The following is a 20,388-nucleotide window of genomic DNA, read 5'->3' on the forward strand; positions in this document are numbered from 1 at the left end:
AAAAAAATTTTTTGCAATTAATTTGAGGCCCATCTTTGCCTTCTGAAGTTTTAATTAGTGGTCTCACTAAGTTTATAACTTCAGTAACTAGATTATGCACATTTTTTTTGTTATAAAACTGATTGTTGGTAGGTCTCTTTAGTCATTTTTTTTCTTTTTATAATTTGAGGGCCACTGTTAAAAATTAACTTTCATTTCTCTGCAATTTCTAGACATGATATATGTAGATCGTGAAGCATTGTCAGCTGATTTTATACTTATTATTTTTGCATATTTTGAAATTTTCAAGTAATTATGCAATCTCAGGATTTCTTACACTACAGGTCGAGATGACTTGAAAGCAGACTGTATTTTGTATTATGGCTTTGGAGATATATTCAGAATAAGTTCAATGGTGGTGATGGAGAACGTGGGACAACAGAAGCTTTATGAAATGGTGTCATACTGTCAAAACATAAGCAAGTAAGCCACATACCTTTTTATAACTTGTCATTTAAACATAAGCACTATGTGAAATTACTTGGAGTACTTGCTCAGTAAGTAAATATACTGCCAGAGTATCAAGTACAAACCTGTAAAAGCAAATGTCAGTACATGAACCCGCAGGATCTGCCTTAATTCAAGATGAGAGATTCTCTCTCTCTGATAATCCTCCAAAACTATATTTTATTGGAGTTTTTAAAATTTTATAGAACAAGCATATTGAGATGCTGATTTTAATTAAAGAATAATTAACATACAATATTATATTAGTATCAGGTGTAAAACATAGTGAATCAGTATTCATATACATTATTAAATGGTCACCACAGTGAGTTTAGTGACCCTCTGTCAACCTACATAGACGTTACAATATTAAGGACTATATTCCCTCTGCTGCATATTACATCCCCTGGTCATCTTTATTTTATAACTGGAAGACTGTACCTGTTAATCCCCTTTACCTTATTTCATCTATCCCCCTTTACTGAAAGTTTTGAAATAAACGAGCCCAAGCCTTTTTTTGTCTGGCTCTGGAATATAGTTACATGTTTTACTAATTTTACATTTTACATTTCTTTCCTGTAGGTGGTGCAACAATCTAGTTAAAGAAATATGAATGTGAAAATTTCCTTAGATATCCGGTAGACTCCCAAGAAGCGTCTTCTGGGATTTAGTGTCACATACAAGAAACTACTAAAATACAAGAAATTACTTTGCTATCAGGAAAATTCTCTTAATTTTTTACAGTAGGCATTTTGAGAGCTGAGCTTGGTAGCAGGTACCATCTCACCAGCTGATAGGCTGATAGTTGAGATAGTTGAGAGCAGGGTTAAGTTTCTCCTTAAGAAATAAATTTAAATCTATATAGGGTGGTTTTAGTTAGACCATATAGTTCCCTTATGGCTTTTTTTCAGTATTAGTCATTTTTATACTCCTCTTGCTCAACCTAATAGGGACTCAAAAGTTTTGAACCGATAAGCAGTTATTGGACTGTGACAGAAAATGTCATTTCTTTCCTGTAGGTGGTGCAACAATCTAGTTAAAGAAATATGAATGTGAAAATTTCCTTAGATATCCGGTAGACTCCCAAGAAGCGTCTTCTGGGATTTAGTGTCACATACAAGAAACTACTAAAATACAAGAAATTACTTTGCTATCAGGAAAATTCTCTTAATTTTTGCACAGTATTGAATCTTAAAGGGAATCTTAGACAACTTTTAAAAGAAGTATTTATCAAATACATATGGAAAAAACTATATATGGTAGGCAGAAGAATAGTCCCCCAGAGAATAGGGTATAACCCTCGGTAGTTTGGATGGGTCTGGTATAATCACAAGTGTCTTTAAATGTGGAAGGAACCAAGGAAGGTCAGAATGATACTTGTTGGCCTTGAAGATGGAGGAAAGAGAGGCATGAACCAAGGAAATCATGCATTCTCTAGAAACTGGAAAGCACAAGGGAACAGATTCTTCCTTAGAGCCTCCAGAAGTCCATCCCTGCTGACACCTTGATTTTAAGCCAGAGAGACCCGTGTCAGACTTATCTAGAAATACAAGATAATTTGTGTTCTTTTAAGCCACTAAGCTTGTGGTGATGTTACGACAGCATTAGGAAACTAATATAAGTTAATAACTCTTGTGTTTTGAAATAGGGATTTACTAGGCATTTACTTACTAAGCATTTAGTAATTTGTATCTCCAAATGTGTTTGCAGGTGTCGCCGTGTATTGATAGCTCAACATTTTGATGAAGTGTGGAATTCAGAAGCATGCAACAAAATGTGTGATAATTGTTGTAAAAACATTTGTGAGTTCACAGTTTTTCTAATGAAGTAGATTTGACATACAATGTTACATTAGTTTCAAGTGTACAACACAGTGATTCCGTAAGTTTTTGTACTGTGCTGCCCACTACAAGTGTAGGTACTGTCACCATGCAATGCTGTTACAGTACCATTGATTATTTATTCCTTGTGCTGTACCTTCACTCCATGACTTATTCTTTCCATAACTGTAAGCCTGTGCCTGTGCCCCCACTCCACATCATCCATTTTACCTGTCTCCCTCACCTCCCTTTCCTCCTAGCAGACATTGGTTTGTTTTCTGTATTTGTGGGTCAGTTCTCCTTTCTGTTTATTTCTTTGTTTTGTTTCTTAAATTCTACATATAAGTGAAATCCTAAGGTATTGTCTTTGTCTGACTTATTTCCCTAAGCATAATACCTTCTGTCCATTCATATTTTTGCAAATGACAAGACCTCATTCTTTTTTATGGCTGAGTAATACTGCATTGTGTATATATATATATATACCACAAAGACCTGTTAGCAGACACTTGGGATGCTACCATATCTTGGCTATAAACATAGTGATACATGTATCTTTTCAAATTAGTGTTTCTGGTTTTTGGGGGTAAGTACTTGGTAGGGGAATTACTGGATCATGTGGTAGTTATGTTTATAATTTTTTGAGGAACCTCCATACTGTCTTCCACAGCGGCTGCATCAGTTTGTATTGCCGCCAACAGTGTACAAGGGTTCCATTTTGTCCACATCCTCACCGACACTTGTTTCTTGTGTTTTTGATTCTATCCGTTCTTACAGGTGTGAGGTAATAATCTCACTGTGGTTTTGATTTGCATTTTCCTAATGATTAGTGATGGTGAGCATCTTTTCATATGTTTCTTGGCTGTTGGTAGGTTTGATTTGGGAAAATATCTCTTCAGGTCTTCTGCCTATTTTTAATTGTAATATTATTATTATTATTTGGTTTTGAGTTGTAGAAGTTCTTTATATATCTTGGATACTAACCCTTTATCAGATATGTCATTTGCAAATATCTTCTCTCATTCAGTAGATTGTCTTTCAGTTTTGTTGTTGGTTTTCTTCACTGTGCAAAAGCTTTATGGTTTGCTCTGATCCCAGTAATTTATTTCTGCTTTTGTTTCCCTTGCATGGGGAGATAGAGTCAGAAAAATGTTGCTGTGGGTGATGACAGAGAAATTATTGCCTATGTTCTCTTTTATGATTATAGGCCTTACATTTTATGGTTATAGGTCTTAAATTTAGGTCTCTAATCCATTTTGAATTTGTTTTTGTATATGGGAATAAAGTGGTCCAGGTTTCCTGACACCATTTAGTGAAGAGAGTATCTTTTTCTGTATATTCTTTCATCCTTTGTCATAGATTGACCAGATACTAAATGTGGGTTTCTGGGCTATTCTTTTTTCCATTGATCTGTGACTATTTTTGTGCCAGTACCATATTGTTTTATTACTGGTTTGTAGTATATCGTGAAATCTGGGATTTAAACTAGCTTTGTTTTTTCCTCATTATTTCTTTGACTGAGGTGTTTTGTGGTCCCATTCAAATTTTGAGATTATTTGTTTTACTTCTGTGAAAAGTGGTGTTGGTATTTTGATAGAGATTACATTGAATTTGTAGATTGCGTAGTAGGCATTTTACCAGTATTCTTCTAGTCCATGAGCATTGAATATCTTTCCATCTGTTTGTGTAATCTTCAGTTTCTTTCATCAGGGTTTTATAGTTTTCAGAGTATAGGTTCTCTTGCTTCCTTGGTTAAGTTTATTCCTGGGTATTTTATTATGTTTGTTGCAATTATAAATGGAATGGTCTCTTTATCTTTCTGCTACTTTGTTATTAGTGTATAAAAATGTAACTGATTTCTATGTATTAATTTTGTATCCTGCAACTTACTGAATTCATTTATTCTAATAGTTTAGTGGAGTCTTTTAAGTTTTTCCATGTATAGTATCATGTCACCTACAAATAGTGATATTTTAACTTCTTCCTTACCAATATGGGTTTATTTCTTTTTCTTGCTGTGGCTAGGACTTCCAGTATTATGTTGAGTAAAAGTAGACATCTTTGTCTTGCTCCTGACTCTGGAGAAAAAGCTGTTTTTCACCACTGAGTGTAATGTGAGCTCTAGATTCTTCATGTATGGCCTTTATTATGTTGAAGTACATTCTTTCTATACCTATGGAGTTTTTATCATGAATAGTCGTTGAATTTTGTCAGCTGATACATGGCTTTTATTCTGCTTCTTGTAAATGAGTATCACATTGATTGATTTGCAAATATTGAAGCTTCTGTGTATCCTGGGACTAAATACCACTTCATTCTGGTGAATGATTCTTTTAATGTGTTGTTGAATGTGATTTGCTAATATTTTGTTGAGAAATTTTGCATCTGTATGCATAGGTTATATTGGCCTGTAGCTTTCTTTTTGTGTGTGGTCTTTGGTTTGGTATCAGTGTAATTATGGTCTCATGAAATTTATTTGGAAGCTTTCCTTTTTCTGTTTTTTGGTACAGTTTGTGGAGATACATGTTTGGTAGAATTCATCTGTGAATCCTTCTGGTCTTGGATCTTTGTTCATTGGTAGTTTTTTGATTATCACTTTTGCATGTTGTTACTGGTACTTAGTCTGTTCAGACTTTGATTTTTCCTGATTCAGTTTCAGAAAATCATGTCTCTAGCAATTTATCCATCTCTTCTAGGTTGTCCAATTTGTTAGCATCTGATTTTTCATAATATTCTCTGACAGTCCTTTGTATTTCTGTGGTGTCAGTTTTTACTTTGCTTTCATTTCTGATTTTATATGGGTCCTCTTGTTTTTTCTTGAAAATGTGTGGGTAAAGGTTTATCAATTTCATTTACCATTTCAGAGATCCAGCTTTTAGTTTCCTCAATCTTTTCTTTCTTTTAGTGTCTATTTCATTTCTTTCTGCTTTGATTTTCATTATTTCCTTCCTCTGCTTACCTTGGGTTTTGTTCTTTTTCTAGCTTCTTTAGGTATAAGGTTAGATTGTTTGTTGAAGATTTTTCTTGAGTTAGTCTGGTATCAATAATAAATTTCCCTCTTAAAAGAAAACAAAACAAACAGCTGCTTTTGCTTTGTCCAAAGATGATTTTTTTTTATTTCAAATTTATTTTGATTTCTAGTTTACAGACATCCCCAGAGATTTTAGACAGTTGTGTGTGCATTTTTATTGTCCCCATGTATTTTTTTAAAGTCCTTACCTGTTGACACATTCATTGCATAGCAGCATTTTAGCCTCCACATATTTGTGTGTTTCCTAGTTTTTTTCCTGTGATTGATTTCTAGTTTCATACTGTTATAGTTGGAAAAGTTGAATGAGGATTTCCATGATCTTAAATTTATTGAGAGTTATTTTGTTCCTTAATGTGTTAGGTCCCAGAGAATGCTCCAGGTACACTTAAAAATAATGTGTAATCTGCTCTTTTTGGATAGAATGTTCTATATGTATTATGTCCATCTAATCTAATGTGTCATCCAAAGACAGTTTCCTTGTTGACCTGCCTGGATGATCTACCCCTTGATATAAGTGGTGTGGTAATGTTCCTTTCTGTTATTGTATTACTGTCAGTTTCTCTCTTTGGTTATATTTATGTATTTACATGCTCCTATGTTGGGTGCGTAAATATTTACATTTCTTATATCTTCTTGTTGGATTGGTTCCTTTCTGTTACAGTCCTTGTTTTTTTAAAGTCTGTTTTGTCTGATTGATGTACTGCTACTTGGCTTTTCTTTTTGCTTCCATTTTGCTTGAGTTTTTCCATCCCTTCACTTTTAATCTGTATATGTCTAGGTCTGAAGTAAGTCTCTTATAGGCAGCACATAGATGAGTCTTTTTTTTTTTTTTTAAGATTTTATTTATATATTTGAAAGAGAGTGAAAGAGAGCAGCAGCAGATGGAGAGGAAGAAGCAGACTCCCCACTGAGCAGGGAGCTGGATGTGGGACTCAGTCTCAGGACCCTGGGATCAAGACCTAGGTGGAAGGCAGATTCTTAACCATCGGAGCCACCCAGGCACCCTGAGTCTTATTTTTTTTTTAATTTTCTCATTTTGAGTCTTATTTTTTAAATTAATTCCAGCATCCTATGTTTTTTGAGTGGAAAATTTAAACCATTTACATTTAAAGTAATTATTGATAGCTGTGTATTTATTGCCACTTTGTTGGTTGTTTTCTGGTTGTTTTTGTAGTTTTCTTGCTTTCTTTGTGATTGATGACTTTCTGTGGTGTTATGTTTGGCTTTCTATCACTACTTTTTTTCCCACATTTAAGTTTGCCTTTTTATTTTAAAAAATTTTTTAAAAAGTAATCTTTATGCCCAGTTTGGGGCTCAAACTCACAATCCTGAGATGGAAGGTTGCATCCTGCACTGACAAGCCAACTGATAGTCCCTATTTTAAAAAATTTCTTATTTCTTTTTATTTATTTGAGTTAATGGAATGTTACACTGGTTTCAGATGTACAACATAGTGATTCAGCAACTCTGTAAGTTATGCTCTGCCCATCGCAAGTGTAGCAACCATCTGTCACTATGCAACACTGTTACAGTACCACTGATAATATTCTGTATACTATATTTTTTCCCCTTTATTTTACCTATTACACGTGTTGGGTTTATGGTTACCATGAGCTTCATATATAACATTCTAAGTACAAAGCAGTGTATATTAGATGATGGTCATTTAAGCTTGAATTAGCATTCTAAAAGAACTTCTTTTTCACACCCCCTTCATGGTTTATGTATATGCTGCCATGTTTTCTTTCTTTCTTTTTTTTTTAAAATATTTTATTTATTTATTTGACAGAGATAACAAGTAGGCAGAGAGGCAGATGGGGGGTGGGGGAGGAGAGGCAAGCTTCCCGCCAAGCAGAGAGCCCCATGTGGGGCTCGATCCCAGGATCCTGGGACCATGACCTGAGCCAAAGGCAGGGGTTTTAACCCACTGAGCCACCCAGGCGCCCCTATCTTTTTAATGGTAATTTCCTTACATCTAATTGTGGCTTTTTCTTTCCACTTAAAGTAGTCCCTTAAGCATTTCTCATAGGCCAGTTTAGTGATGATTAACTTCTTGATGTTTTGTTTGTGAGCTCTCTCTCTTCTTCAATTCTGAATGATAGTCTTGATTGTAGGTTGATTTTCTTGATTGTAGGTTTTTTCTCTGTCAGCACTGTGACTGTATCATGCCACACTCTTTTGGCCTGCAAAGTTTCTGCCAAAAAATCAGCCAGTAGTCTTACGTAACTTTTTGTTTCTTACTTTTACAATTTTCTCTTTAACCTCTGACATTTTAATTTTGTGGTGTGGACCTTCTTGAGTTCATTTTGTTAAGGGGCTCTATGTTTTTCCTGAATCTGGATGTCTGTTTTCTTCCTTACGGAAGTTTTCAGTTATTTCTTCAAATTTCTGCCCCTTTATTCTCTTTCTGGGACACTTATAATATGACTGCTTACTTGATATTATCTGACAGATCCCTTAACATCCTCATTTTGAAAAATTATTATTGCTGGTCAGCCTGGATGCTATCCATTAATCCATCTTCCAGATCATTGATCTGTTCTTCTGCATCCATTAATCAACTGTTGAGTCTCTCTAATGTATTTTTTATTTCAATTGTTGTACTATTCAGCTCTGGTTCTTTGTATTTTCCAGCTCTTTGTTGAAGTTTTTAGAGTTTTTTTTATTCTTCAGTCCAGGAAGCATTTTTAAGATCATTAGGTCTTTGTCAGGCATATTGTTTATTTCCATTTCATTAAGTTTTTTTTTTTTTTTTGAGATTTTGTCTTTTTCAATTTGGAGCATATTCCCTTGTTTCCCCATTTTTTGCATGACTTTGTATTTATTTCCATAAATTAGCCAGTAACTGCTACTTACCCCAAATTTGAAGGAATGGTCTTGGTTTGTAGTTGTCCTGTGATGTAGATAATATATGCCTGGTGAGTTTTGTTGATGGACTACAGCTGTGGCTTGCATGGGCTGGAGGTTGCAGGGGACTCTGTAGTGGGGTCGCTTTGGTGGAATGGTTGGAATTTAAGTGGGTGTGGGCTGGAGCATTCCTGAGTCTCTATGCATAGGGCGCCCTGGCAGGGTGGCTGAAACTAAAGTGGGTATAAATTAGGTTATTCTTGCATGCACAGAAGGTGCCCTGGTGAGGGCAGTTAGAGCTATGGTGGGTTGTTAGTTGGGGAGGTCCCTGGATGCTTTGTGCAGTGGACGACCTGGCAGGTCAGCTGTAGCTATAAGGGTGTGGGCTGGGGCATTCATAGGGCTCTCTGCACAGATGGTGCCCTGCAAGGACAGCTGAAGTGAGTTCAAGCCAGGTTGTCCTGGCAGGGAAGCTAGAGGTTTCCCTAGAAAGCTGTCTGAAGCCAAAGTGGTACAGGCCCGAAGCTGTCCTTGTGGGACAGCTGGGGTTGGTGTGGGTTGGGGGCCCAGGACTCATTGAGGTGGTAGGCTGGTTAGGACACCTGGACCCTGCTCCCATTTATGCTGTCAGGGTAACATAAACTGTGGCATTCACTGGACCCTCCCACCCAGAGACCATTGCAACAGCTCCCTTGCCAGTTAGCAGAGCTCAATGGCTAGTTCCTTTATATTCTGGTTGCTCTTTTAAGCCATGGCTTTTATTTTCTGTGGCCCACAGTAGACATACATATCTGCTCCTGGTACCTCATTAAACTATTCTCTGCACTGCAGCCTGCAGCATCAGAGGTGGGGTCACCCTTTGTTACCACGTCTCAGTCTCTCTTGGCTGTTCTCTGGGTGGTCTTGTACAGCCCTCAGTTCTGTTTTTCAGGAGGAATTGCCTATAAATAGATTTGGTGCGCCAGTGGAGGAGAGTTTAGGATCTTCCTGTGTCACCATCTTGGACTAGAATACTCCCTAGTTCATTGTTCTTTAAACTTAACAGGCTAATATATATAGCTAGGACTATAGGAGGGCAATATTAGGCCCCAGAATGGATTAAGTAAGCTGTGAATAGCATTTTCTAGATTCAAAAGTAATAAAAGTTTTAAAGCAGAGGTAAATAAAAGGAAAAGTGCTATGTGGATGTACATATCTTACATTGCTATATTATAGGCATGTTAAATTATTAAGAAGTGAAGGAAGGTTTAAATTCTGAGTGGTATAATGATCTTATAAAAAAAGGCTACTCACTGATTGGGAATAGAAATTTAATACAAAGGAGAGATTATGGTCAATCATTTCTGATCTAGATAATGGCTAACCATTCAGACACTAATTTAGCAGTGTTTTGGTGCTGTATTTTAACTTTTTTCATCCTGTGTTGTGTCTGAAGAGTTGGACTAACCAGTTCCCTCATGGTTTTGATGTCTTGGGTGAAGGTCAATGTAATTTTAACTGCAGGTAGAGAAACTTGTATGAGAGTTGATTATTTTATATATATATATATATATATATATATATATATAATAAACCAAAGTACTAGAATCAATAATTAGGAATCTGACCAGGACATTCTGTCTCTAAATCAGAGTACAGAGGAAGCCATAGTTTTCAAAATATTGCTTAGTGAGCACAAACCGAGTAAATACAAAAAACCAGACTGATTTTCTTACAAATCTGTCATGTCTGGCACACATTCTGGTTCATAGAGCATACCCAAGGCCTTCTGGTGACCAGCTTATTTCCTTTAGATCACTGCAAATTCAATAATGTCTTACAAAGACTGTAACTTAGTTTGGTGACAGACTTAAGGAATAGCCTAGTTCTAATGCAGAATGCAACAGTTAGGGTGGCTGATGTTGATGACTCAGTTTAAACCACTTCGACTGGCCTGTGCTTGTTCTAATTTCTAAATCCCAGTTGGTGGTCTCATTATAGCATGTGAAAGGAAGAATGTCACAGCACACTGCAGAGATCTAATCAAGATCCTGAAGCAGGCAGAGGACCTGAATGAAAAGCTCACACCACTGAAACTGATTGATTCTTGGATGGGAAAGGGTGCAGCAAAATTGAGAGTGGCAGGTGTTGTTCCTCCCAAACTTCCTCGTGAAGACCTGGAGAAAATTATTGCACACCTTCTTCTACAGCAGTATCTTAAGTATATACAAATCCATTTCTTGTCCTTTGGTGTTGTCTTTATGATTGTTTCTTATAACTGCACCAGAATAAGTAGTTTTCCAGTTGTTTCATGTAAAACTGTTAAATGCCATATAAAATTTACTTAATACAATCCAACTTTAACTGATCACTGCCAAGTAAAAAAAAAAAATGCAGTTTATAGAAAGTATTTGTTTTGTGCAAGTTTCATTCCCTATCAGTGTATTATAATTATTCCATTTATGGTTTTTTTTTTTTAAATAAATTTGGGTTTTTTAAAATAATTTCTGAAAACCTTTCTGATTTTTGGCCTTTATCTTCCACAGAGAAGACTACAGTTTTACAGCGTATGCTACCATTTCATATTTGAAAATAGGACCTAAAGCTAATCTTCTGAATAATGAGGCACATGTCATAACCATGCAAGTAAAGAAGCCCACAGAGACCTGTTTCAGGGTAACTGCCTGTTAATTTCTACATACTGAAAAAAACACAGCAGAGCTTAAGGGATACTGTTCTGGGTCCAGTGGAACACAAGAAGAGAGAAGCAGTTTTCTTCTTAGAATCTGAGCATGGAAGAGAGAAAACATACCTTTGTTTTCTGTAGAGCTATTAATAATTTAAACTAGGCTACCTTTTAATATAGACTAGGCTTTTCAACCTTTTAGAATGTGAAAAATCCATTTTAGTGTTGTCTAATTTGCAATATACTCTACCCTGGTTGATCAATACTGGTTGAGAGAAGTTGGCCTGTGTAGCAGAGGTCGAGAATCAATGACTCACATATTAAATAACTCTCAAGCCTGCAAAAGCATGCCGTGTACCACTGTGTCTCTGACAGCATATCCCTTCAGGATAGGGCTCATATGAAGGACCAGTGAATGGGTTTATTAATCTGGAAAGAAAATGGAACAGCTGAGTTTTGACCAGAGTGTTTTGCTTTGTTTTTATTTGTAGATGGAATCACCTCAAACTTGTCATTCTTTTGAAGGAGCTGATAAAAAAAGGGAAGAAAAAAATTCAAGTAACTTCCAGAAGTCTGCAAACATGCTTCAGCAGTCTAAGCATTCAGGGACTAAGAAGAGAAAAATTGATGATGCATGAATGTTTCTAAATTTTCCAAGAAAACGGTTTATGCATGCATACAACAGTATTTTGTAGTTAAAAGTTTAAGACAATTTTATTAATATTTTATACATATGGAACTTATATCCAAAGTATTAAAGACTTGAAAATTCAAGATCATGAATTATGTAAATTTACAGTATGGAGAAAAATAATTTTAATGCAAAATATTTAAGAAGTGAGTTGGGAGAAATTGGAGGGGGCATGAACCATGAGAGACTGTGGACTCTGAGAAACAGAGAGTTTTGGAGGGGAGGGGAATGGGGAGTTGGGAGGGCCTGGTGGTAGGTATTAAGGAGGGCACGTATTGCATGGAGCATTTGGTGTGGTGCATAAACAATGAATTTTGGAACACTGAAAAAAAATTAAATTAAAAAAATAAAATTAGACTCCCCCTCTCAAAAAAAGAATGAGTTCACATATCTTAAATCCTTGATCCCTTGACATACCTTCTGATAGCAGTGTTATATGGAATATTTTACATAGGCCTATCACAGAAAGGGAGTGATTTCAGCTCCTAACAGCTGTAGAATCCAAATGTAAAAGGAATAAGTTATCAATAAAAATGATATTAGCAAGGAAGCTATTGCTATATCTCTTAAGTAAAACAAAACAACAAACCTCTTGAAACCATATAACCCTTTCTGTCATAACTAAAGAATGAGGTGGGCATCCCAGACCAAGATATTGGCTAAGTACATAATAACCTAGCTAAATCTGCTCCAAGGCTAAATCAGAAGTAACTTATATCCTTACATATAAAGTAGTCAATTTTGTATTGGAAAAAGTAACTTTAAATTATGTGATCTTTGCAATTTTATTTCTATTTTAATACTTTCCCACTGAAATCATTATCACTTTTGTATTCTTCATTAAATCAGTGCATTTACCTTATTGAGACTTCTGTGTGTTGTATGGAACTTCATTTTATTTTAATTTTTAACTTTTTATAAAATATATTTTTATCCCCAGGGCTACAGGTCTGTGAATTGCCAGGTCCACACACCCCACAGCACTCACCAAAGCACACTCCCCCCGCCAATGTCTATAACCCCACCCCCGTTCTCCCAACCCCCCTCCCTCCAGCAACTCTCAGTTTGTTTTGTGAGATTAAGAGCCACTTATGGTTTGTCTCTCTCCCAATCCCATCTTGTTTCATTTATTCTTCTCCTACCCACTTAAGACCCCATGTTGCATCACCACTTCCTCATATCAGGAAGATCATATGATAGTTGTCTTTCTCCGCTTGACTTATTTCACTAAGCATGATATGCTCTAGTTCCATCCATGTTGTTGCAAATGGCAAGATTTCATTTCTTTTGATGGCTGCATAGTATTCCGTTGTGTATATATACCACATCTTCTTTATCCATTTATCTGTTGATGGACATCTAGGTTCTTTCCATAGTTTGGCTATTGTGGACATTGCTGCTATAAACATTCAGGTGCACGTGCCTCTTCAGATCACTATGTTTGTATCTTTAGGGTAAATACCCAGTAGTGCAATTGCTGGGTCATAGGGCAGTTCTATTTTCAACATTTTGAGGAACCTCCATGCTGTTTTCCAGAGTGGTTGCACCAACTTGCATTCCCACCAACAGTGTAGGAGGGTTCCCCTTTCTCCACATCCTCGCCAGCATCTGTCATTTCCTGACTTGTTGATTTTAGCCATTCTGACTGGTGTGAGGTGGTATCTCATTGTGGTTTTGATTTGTATTTCCCTGATGCCGAGTGATATGGAGCACTTTTTCATGTGTCTGTTGGCGATCTGGATGTCTTCTTTGCAGAAATGTCTGTTCATGTCCTCTGCCCATTTCTTGATTGGATTATTTGTTCTTTGGGTGTTGAGTTTAATAAGTTCTTTATAGATTCTGGACACTAGTCCTTTATCTGATATGTCGTTTGCAAATATCTTCTCCCATTCTGTCAGTTGTCTTTTGATTTTGTTAATTGTTTCCTTTGCTGTGCAACAGCTTTTGATCTTGATGAAATCCCAATAGTTCATTTTTGCCCTTGCTTCCCTTGCCTTTGGCGATGTTCCTATGAAGAAGTTGCTGCGGTTGAGGTCGAAGAGGTTGCTGCCTGTGTTCTCCTCAAGGATTTTGATGGATTCCTTTCTCACATTGAAGTCCTTCATCCATTTTGAGTCTATTTTTGTGTGTGGTGTAAGGAAACGGAAATTTCATTTTTCTGCATGTGGCTATCCAATTTTCCCAACACCATTTATTGAAGGGGCTGTCTTTTTTCCATTGGACATTCTTTCCTGCTTTGTCGAAGATTAGTTGACCATAGAGTTGAGGGTCTATTTCTGGGCTCTCTATTCTGTTCCATTGATCTATGTGTCTGTTTTTGTGCCAGTACCATGCTGTCTTGATGATGACAGCTTTGTAATAGAGCTTGAAGTCTGGAATTGTGATGCCACCAACTTTGGCTTTCTTTTTCAATATCCCTTTGGCTATTCAAGGTCTTTTCTGGTTCCATATAAATTTTAGAATTATTTGTGGAACTTCATTTTCATTAAAAAGATGCATTTTAAGAATTATATAATCTTCTAAATCAATATTTGGATCTAGCTGTTCTTCTCCATATGATGAAAGATCCATCTATTTAAAATTAAGTTTTCATGTTTCTCCTAAATCAGTTTCACCAACTAAGACAGCTCCCATAATTTGTCCAGTTGCTTGACGACTTTGCTGAATTCTTGTCCTTTGGTGGTACATCCAGCATTAATTCATGATCTGAATCTAACATCTGTGGGTTTTATTTTCCCAGCAATATGACCTGTATACAGAGATGATAAAGTTACTCTAGTGAGTACCAAAAAAGGAATGATATGCAGTTACTTTGTGTTATGCTAGAATGGCCAGTACAAAAAAATCTATTCACAAAATTTTACAACTAAAAGTGTCAGAGGAGAGAATCACAATGAAAACATCTGAATGACATTGCATTTATTGTACAGATGACACTACCACACAATCTCTATGATCATTAGAAGTACCTAGTGAATTAAAGATGTAGGCTCTGGACTACATTGGCCTAGAGTCATGACTTAAAGATATAATAAGGAACTGAGTTAGATCTTTCACAAGCAAATTAATCTCCTTAAACCTTATGTACGTGTGTTACTCATCAGTAAATTATGAAGAAAAGACTTGCCACAGTAATGTAAAGAGGAGTAAATAATAGGCATGACAAAGCACCTGGTTCATTCTTGAGTACAATAGCTGTGAGTTCCCCTAAGAAAGCAAGAATGAATCTCACGTAAGTGCAGAAATGCACCAACAGGGAACAAATCTGAAAATTTTTTTTTCCACTTTAATTATAAAATAGTAAAGCAGGAAGGTAGGTAATAATTAGGAATTAAGGCCAGCAATAATAGCAGGCTTGATTTACAAGAACTAGGAAATGGGTGATATTTTTCTAAAATGATGAAAGCCATGTAAAATCAATGAGAAAATAGACAATTAGTTACAAGACTAACAAGCAGAAAAAGACACTGATTTGCTTTTCTAGAATCTTACCTTATAGTTAAAAAATTTTGCTATATGAGCAAACAGTTCAAAGCTGAAGTCCATTGTCAATAGATTCTTGTAAACTAGCCGCAGCCATCCACTTCACTGCATACCATCCCATCTGTCTAGCCTGGGTCCACAGCCTCATCTGGAAGAAAAAAAGTGAGAAAATTTTTCATTGTTCTTACTTTAAAGATGCCTTACAAAATTCCTTAAAGGATTTCAATGCTGACAGCCCTTGAGATTGGCTACATCTAGTGAGATAGAGGACTAGTTGATTGTCTCTGCCATAGAAGCAGTCACCAGTCCACAGTAACCAAACCGATTTTGGCATCTGATAATTCTTTACAAATTACTGCCTTTAAAATTAAAGGAGGATACCAACTCTGTATGTTTCAATAAACTCGCCATTAAAAATAATTAAAATAGGGGCGCCTAGGTGGCTCAGTGGGTTAAAGCCTCTGCCTTCGGCTCAGGTCATGATCCCAGGGTCCTGGGATCAAGCCCTGCATCAGGCTCTCTGCTCCGCGGGGAGCCTGCTTCCTCCTCTCTCTGCCTGCCTCTCTGATTACTTGTGATCTCTGTCAAATAAATAAATAAAATCTTTAAAAAAAAAAGTGCTCATTTAAAAATAATTAAAATATTTCAGGCTACACTAAGGTAAGAATACTAATTTTTTTTATAAGTCAGATTTTTTAAAAAAGATTTGATTTATATGACAGTTCACAAGGATCAGAAATATATTTTTTTGAGAGACAGAAAGAGTGCAAGCAGGGAGGGGCTGAGGGAGAGAATCCTAAGCAGGTTCAATGCCCAGCGCAGAGCCGGACATGGAGCCAGAGCCCCCAACCCTGAGATCATGACCTGAGCTGTGAAACAAGCGTCAGATGCTTAACTGACTTAGCCAGTCAGGTGCCCCGATACTTTTTTTATTTTTAAGTCAGTCTTCTGTGTATAAACAAGATCAGTTTGATTAAGTGAAGGGGATTCTGTGGGCAGGGAGCAGAGCAAACAGCACAACACTAGAGAACAGCTCACTGGGGTGGCCAGCAGTGTTACACTGCTGCACCATTACTGACGGTCTACAGCCTCAGAGTCCCTCCAGTTTGGGTCTTGGATCATATAAAACTAATTAGTGTACTTATTTATTGCTTCTACAAATTAAGACACAGGTCTACTAGATTCACTCAAAACAAGAAACACCTGTTTATTTTTGAATATTTCTTATAGAAGAGTCTGACCCCTATTAAAGATATAATTTATCCTACAAGGTTTAAAATGTTAAAAAAAAAAACAAACCCAAATCCACAAATTCCCAATTTCTAATTGAGGGTTGATGACAGTCCACAGAATTGACAGAGAATGACTAAGGGGGAAAATTGAAAACAAGCCAGCACTTTAGAAACAGGCTGAAAGCACCCTTTTTATTACTGTTATCTCTGCTGTTTGTCAAAACACACACAGTGTTGAAGGTCCCTCTCAGACTGCATCTAGCCTTTCTGCTACTTCACACTCCACAGTTAATCTGAAGGAGTAAAACCTGCCTGCAGATCTGGTCTTTCACTGTGTGTTGCCTGGTTCTTTTATCTGTAAAGTCTACGTGTGTCTCTACTCCTCCTAAGACCACCTCCCTTAAGGATGCAGTCTGAGTATCTTCCTTGAGGATTTCTGCTCCATTCCAAGGAGGCAGGCAGCACTGTGAGGGCAGCAGGATGTGGACATCCAATTGGATGGAGTTGTTCAGCTGAGGAAGGCTGTTCACTACGGGGAAGTTTTTCAGTCTTAATTCCCACAAGCATGGAACTGAGGTCATCAGGATCTCACAGGGTCATCATCTACATGGTTTATACTTCAGTATGTTGCTTATTCATCTAAAAGTGTGCCATCCAGTTTGGTAATCACTAGACACATGCAGCTATTTAAAGTTAAATGTAAATAAAATTATATTCAGTTCCTCAGTCACATTCAGCCCATTTTAAGGGCTCAACAGAGACAAGCAACTACCTGACTAGACACTGCAAACATACAGAACATTTCTGTCATCACAGAGTTCCACTGGATGGTGCTAAGTGTTTGAGGATATGACATCCCAGAGTGTTCCATCACTATATAACTTACCAAAAGGGAAACATTCTTTTTTTTTTTTTTTTAATGTCACAAAAAACTCTAGGACAGCTTCCTACTTAAGTGGGAAGACCAGAGATTTGGATTTGCTGGTAGCGACTCCTTTACGGTCAGATGGAATCTGAAAAATCAGATACAAAGGTGTGATGATAGATGCCGGCTTACCTCCTGCCACACCGGCCCGGGCCTCCAGGATGCGGTGCAGATGTCATCCACGGCGCAGACATCAGAGAGATGTGTGTGCATGGAAGCATCCACTTTCAGGCCACCGTCTTCTCCCAGAGCAAACTAAATAATGTTCCTGATAAGCATTTGTGGGAAGAAAAATGAAAGATGCCTTTTTTGGTCTAAAGTAAAAGAACATGTCAAATTTTTACACCTCGGTATGCTGATCTTCAGTGAGAGGAAAAAAAAAAAAAGGCAGCTGCAAAGTTTAGACAACTCAGCTGAATTTTCCAGGGAATCAAAATCCTACTAGGACCGTCCCACTGAAAAATTCTTAAGACTTTGAACATCAAGAACACTCAATAACCATATGACTACACTTTAACTTTAGACCAGTAACTTGTAATTATAATATTTCTCAGTTTTATGAGCTTCAAATGCTAAAAGACAGAAAATACAAGATAGTTTCTCTAAAAGAATCATTTCTAAGATTTTGTAGGTATCCATCTCTTCAACCTTTAGACAAATGAACTGCTCGTTATGTCCCATTTATGAGGACACTGATGCTGGGATGTTTACTGCTTAAGGAGTTTAGGCAATATGAATTACTGTAAATAAAACATGACTATAAACTAAACTGTTTTCAGGTTTTTTAAAAATTTTATAAGATTTTATTTATTTATTTGACAAAGACACAGCGAAACAGGGAACATAAGCAGGGGAAATGGGAGAGGGAGAAGCAGGCTTCCTGATGCGGGGCTTGATCCCAGGTCTCTGGAGTCATGACCTGAGCTGAAGGCAGACACTTAATGACTGAGCCACCCAGGGGCCCATTTTCAGCTTTCTTAGAAGTTATAGTTTTACACTAAGACAATAAACTGTTAAAAATAATCATAGCAAGACAAGAAATTTCACCTTACGTTGTTGCCTTAGAGAAAAGGGTCTATATTTGGTGTTAATTCCTGCAGCACTGACAATGAAATCATAGCCATTTTTCTTTTCATTAGTCAATTCTATATATATATATATCGCACCTTAAAAAAAAAAACAGAACAAAAACAAAAACCTTTTATTCTCAAATGTAATCACCAGTTGTTGTTAGAATTATGTGATAAATGCCTAGAACAAAGAAAGAAGGCAGGACAGGACTTTAAAACAACTCTCCTTAAGGGACTCAGTTAACAGCCTGCGACTCTTGATCTCCTTGTGAGTTCTAGCCCTGGGTTGGATGTCGAGTTTACTTAAAAAAACAAAAACAAAACAAAAAACCCTGACAGACTGGACTCTGGGAAACAAACTGAAGGTTACAGAAAGGGGGGTGGGGAGGGGTGGGGTAGCTGGGTGATGGGTATTGAGGGCACGTGCTGTGATGCCCACTGGGTGTTAATATGCAACTAATGAATTATTGAACACTACATCAAAAACTAATGATGTACTACATGTTCGCTAATTGAACATTAAAAAAATCCTTAATTTTTATAAGGCACCTTTGCTAAAATAATTATAATACAATCATTATTATAATCTCCTTGTTTTTAGTAGGATTACAAAATTATAGCATTTTTTTTTATGTTCTGTTAGCCACTAACTATGTTAGCCACATAGTTTTTGATGTAGTGTTAAATGATTCATTAGATAACTATAGCACCCAGTGTCATCATAGCACGTGCCTTTCTCAACTCCCATCACCCTGTTACCCCCTAAATTATGGCATTCTAAACATTTTTCCTTTAAATTTAGACATACAACTTCTAACAAAGTAAATTTGAATTGATAATCACTTCATAAATTATTTTTTTAAAGGTACTAATACATCATACTCCACTGAGAGTTTAGTCTAACAACAGTGTCATCATAGCACGTGCCTTTCTCAACTCCCATCACCCTGTTACCCCCTAAATTATGGCATTCTAAACATTTTTCCTTTAAATTTAGACATACAACTTCTAACAAAGTAAATTTGAATTGATAATCACTTCATAAATTATTTTTTTAAAGGTACTAATACATCATACTCCACTGAGAGTTTAGTCTAACAAGATTACTCACTTTTCAATGCTTTCCCCTTAAATTAACACTACCTTTTCCCATGGAAAAATTCAAAGAATTCAAAAACAGTGGAGTATCTCATACACCAGTTTGGCTGAGTGTATTTCTTCAAATGGTAGTAGTCCTTATAGGAAGTGTGGAGTAGGGATTAGATCTGTTTCTTAATCCCAAATTTATGGATTTTCTCTGATTTGGGGGAAGTCACTTCACCTCTGACAGCATAAAAGTTTTTTTAGTTCACATTTTGATCTGTAAGATACTTTGATTGCTCACAGAGTTGTGGTTACAGCACCATAACCCCATGTAAAATTATTAGGAAACTTGGGGACTAAGTAATGAAAAATAAATTACTTACATTATTAAGTAATGGTTTCATCGTTAATTTTTATGTTTAAATTTCATATGGAAATCTAAAGTTGTTCTTTAATACAGGAAGAATAAGTTTTCTTCTTTTTAAATTAGTGGTTATTTTATTTTTTTCTTATTACGTTACTTACTTTTATCAGTTGTGACTGACTGATTAGAATGGTCTCTGGGAAAAGGCAAGGACTTTTTATTAGAAATTCTAAATTCTTCCTGAAGGTAGATTTTCTTTACTTTCACACACAGTTTCAATGTGTACCTTATGAGAAAACTAAAAGAAAATTTTGGTCACCATAACACATGTCCCCCAAATTACAATACATTAGATATACAATTCAATATACAAACATACAATATGCAAAAATACAATAAAAATATTTCTTACAATTTCTTACAAAATGGAAACACACTAAATGAGCCCAAAATAAGCCTCTCAATTTATGTGCATAAAAGGAATGAACAGAAATCCATTCAGAACTTAAGAGGACAAGTGGTTGCACTGGCACTGGTGGGTAACACCAAGGGCATACTCATTTATAATTTCAAATACAGTTTTTAAAAACTGCAACTGCTAGAGACTATAAAAGCCTCCTGTGGGGCGCCTGGGTGGCTCAATGGGTTAAGCCTCTGCCTTTGGCTCAGTTCATTACCCCAGAGTCCTGGG

The 20,388-nt window shown here is 36.4% G+C and overlaps 1 protein-coding gene and 1 pseudogene across 2 annotated transcripts in view; one reads left to right on the forward strand and one right to left on the reverse strand.

The window, feature by feature from the left end:
• The window catches only part of RECQL (RecQ like helicase), a gene marked incomplete at its 5' end in the record, with an annotated part of 56,563 nt that extends 44,161 nt beyond the window's left edge, over positions 1 to 12,402 (forward strand). Inside the window, 5 exon segments of the mRNA XM_082738610.1 lie at positions 324 to 462; positions 2,197 to 2,288; positions 10,165 to 10,384; positions 10,710 to 10,839; positions 11,341 to 12,402. Coding sequence (XP_082594736.1) covers positions 324 to 462; positions 2,197 to 2,288; positions 10,165 to 10,384; positions 10,710 to 10,839; positions 11,341 to 11,487 — 728 coding nt within the window. The 3' untranslated portion in view covers positions 11,488 to 12,402.
• LOC309870283 (pyridine nucleotide-disulfide oxidoreductase domain-containing protein 1-like) lies at positions 12,000 to 19,737 on the reverse strand (annotated as a pseudogene). Its single transcript has 5 exons — positions 19,717 to 19,737; positions 17,313 to 17,435; positions 15,033 to 15,171; positions 14,016 to 14,289; positions 12,000 to 12,032 (listed from the first exon to the last, which is right to left on the reverse strand). The product of its transcript is annotated as a pyridine nucleotide-disulfide oxidoreductase domain-containing protein 1-like (transcript).
• Positions 19,738 to 20,388: the final 651 nt, after the last annotated feature.

Source organism: Mustela nivalis, assembly GCF_964662115.1.
Source record: "Mustela nivalis genome assembly, chromosome: 7".
NCBI lineage: Eukaryota > Metazoa > Chordata > Mammalia > Carnivora > Mustelidae > Mustela > Mustela nivalis.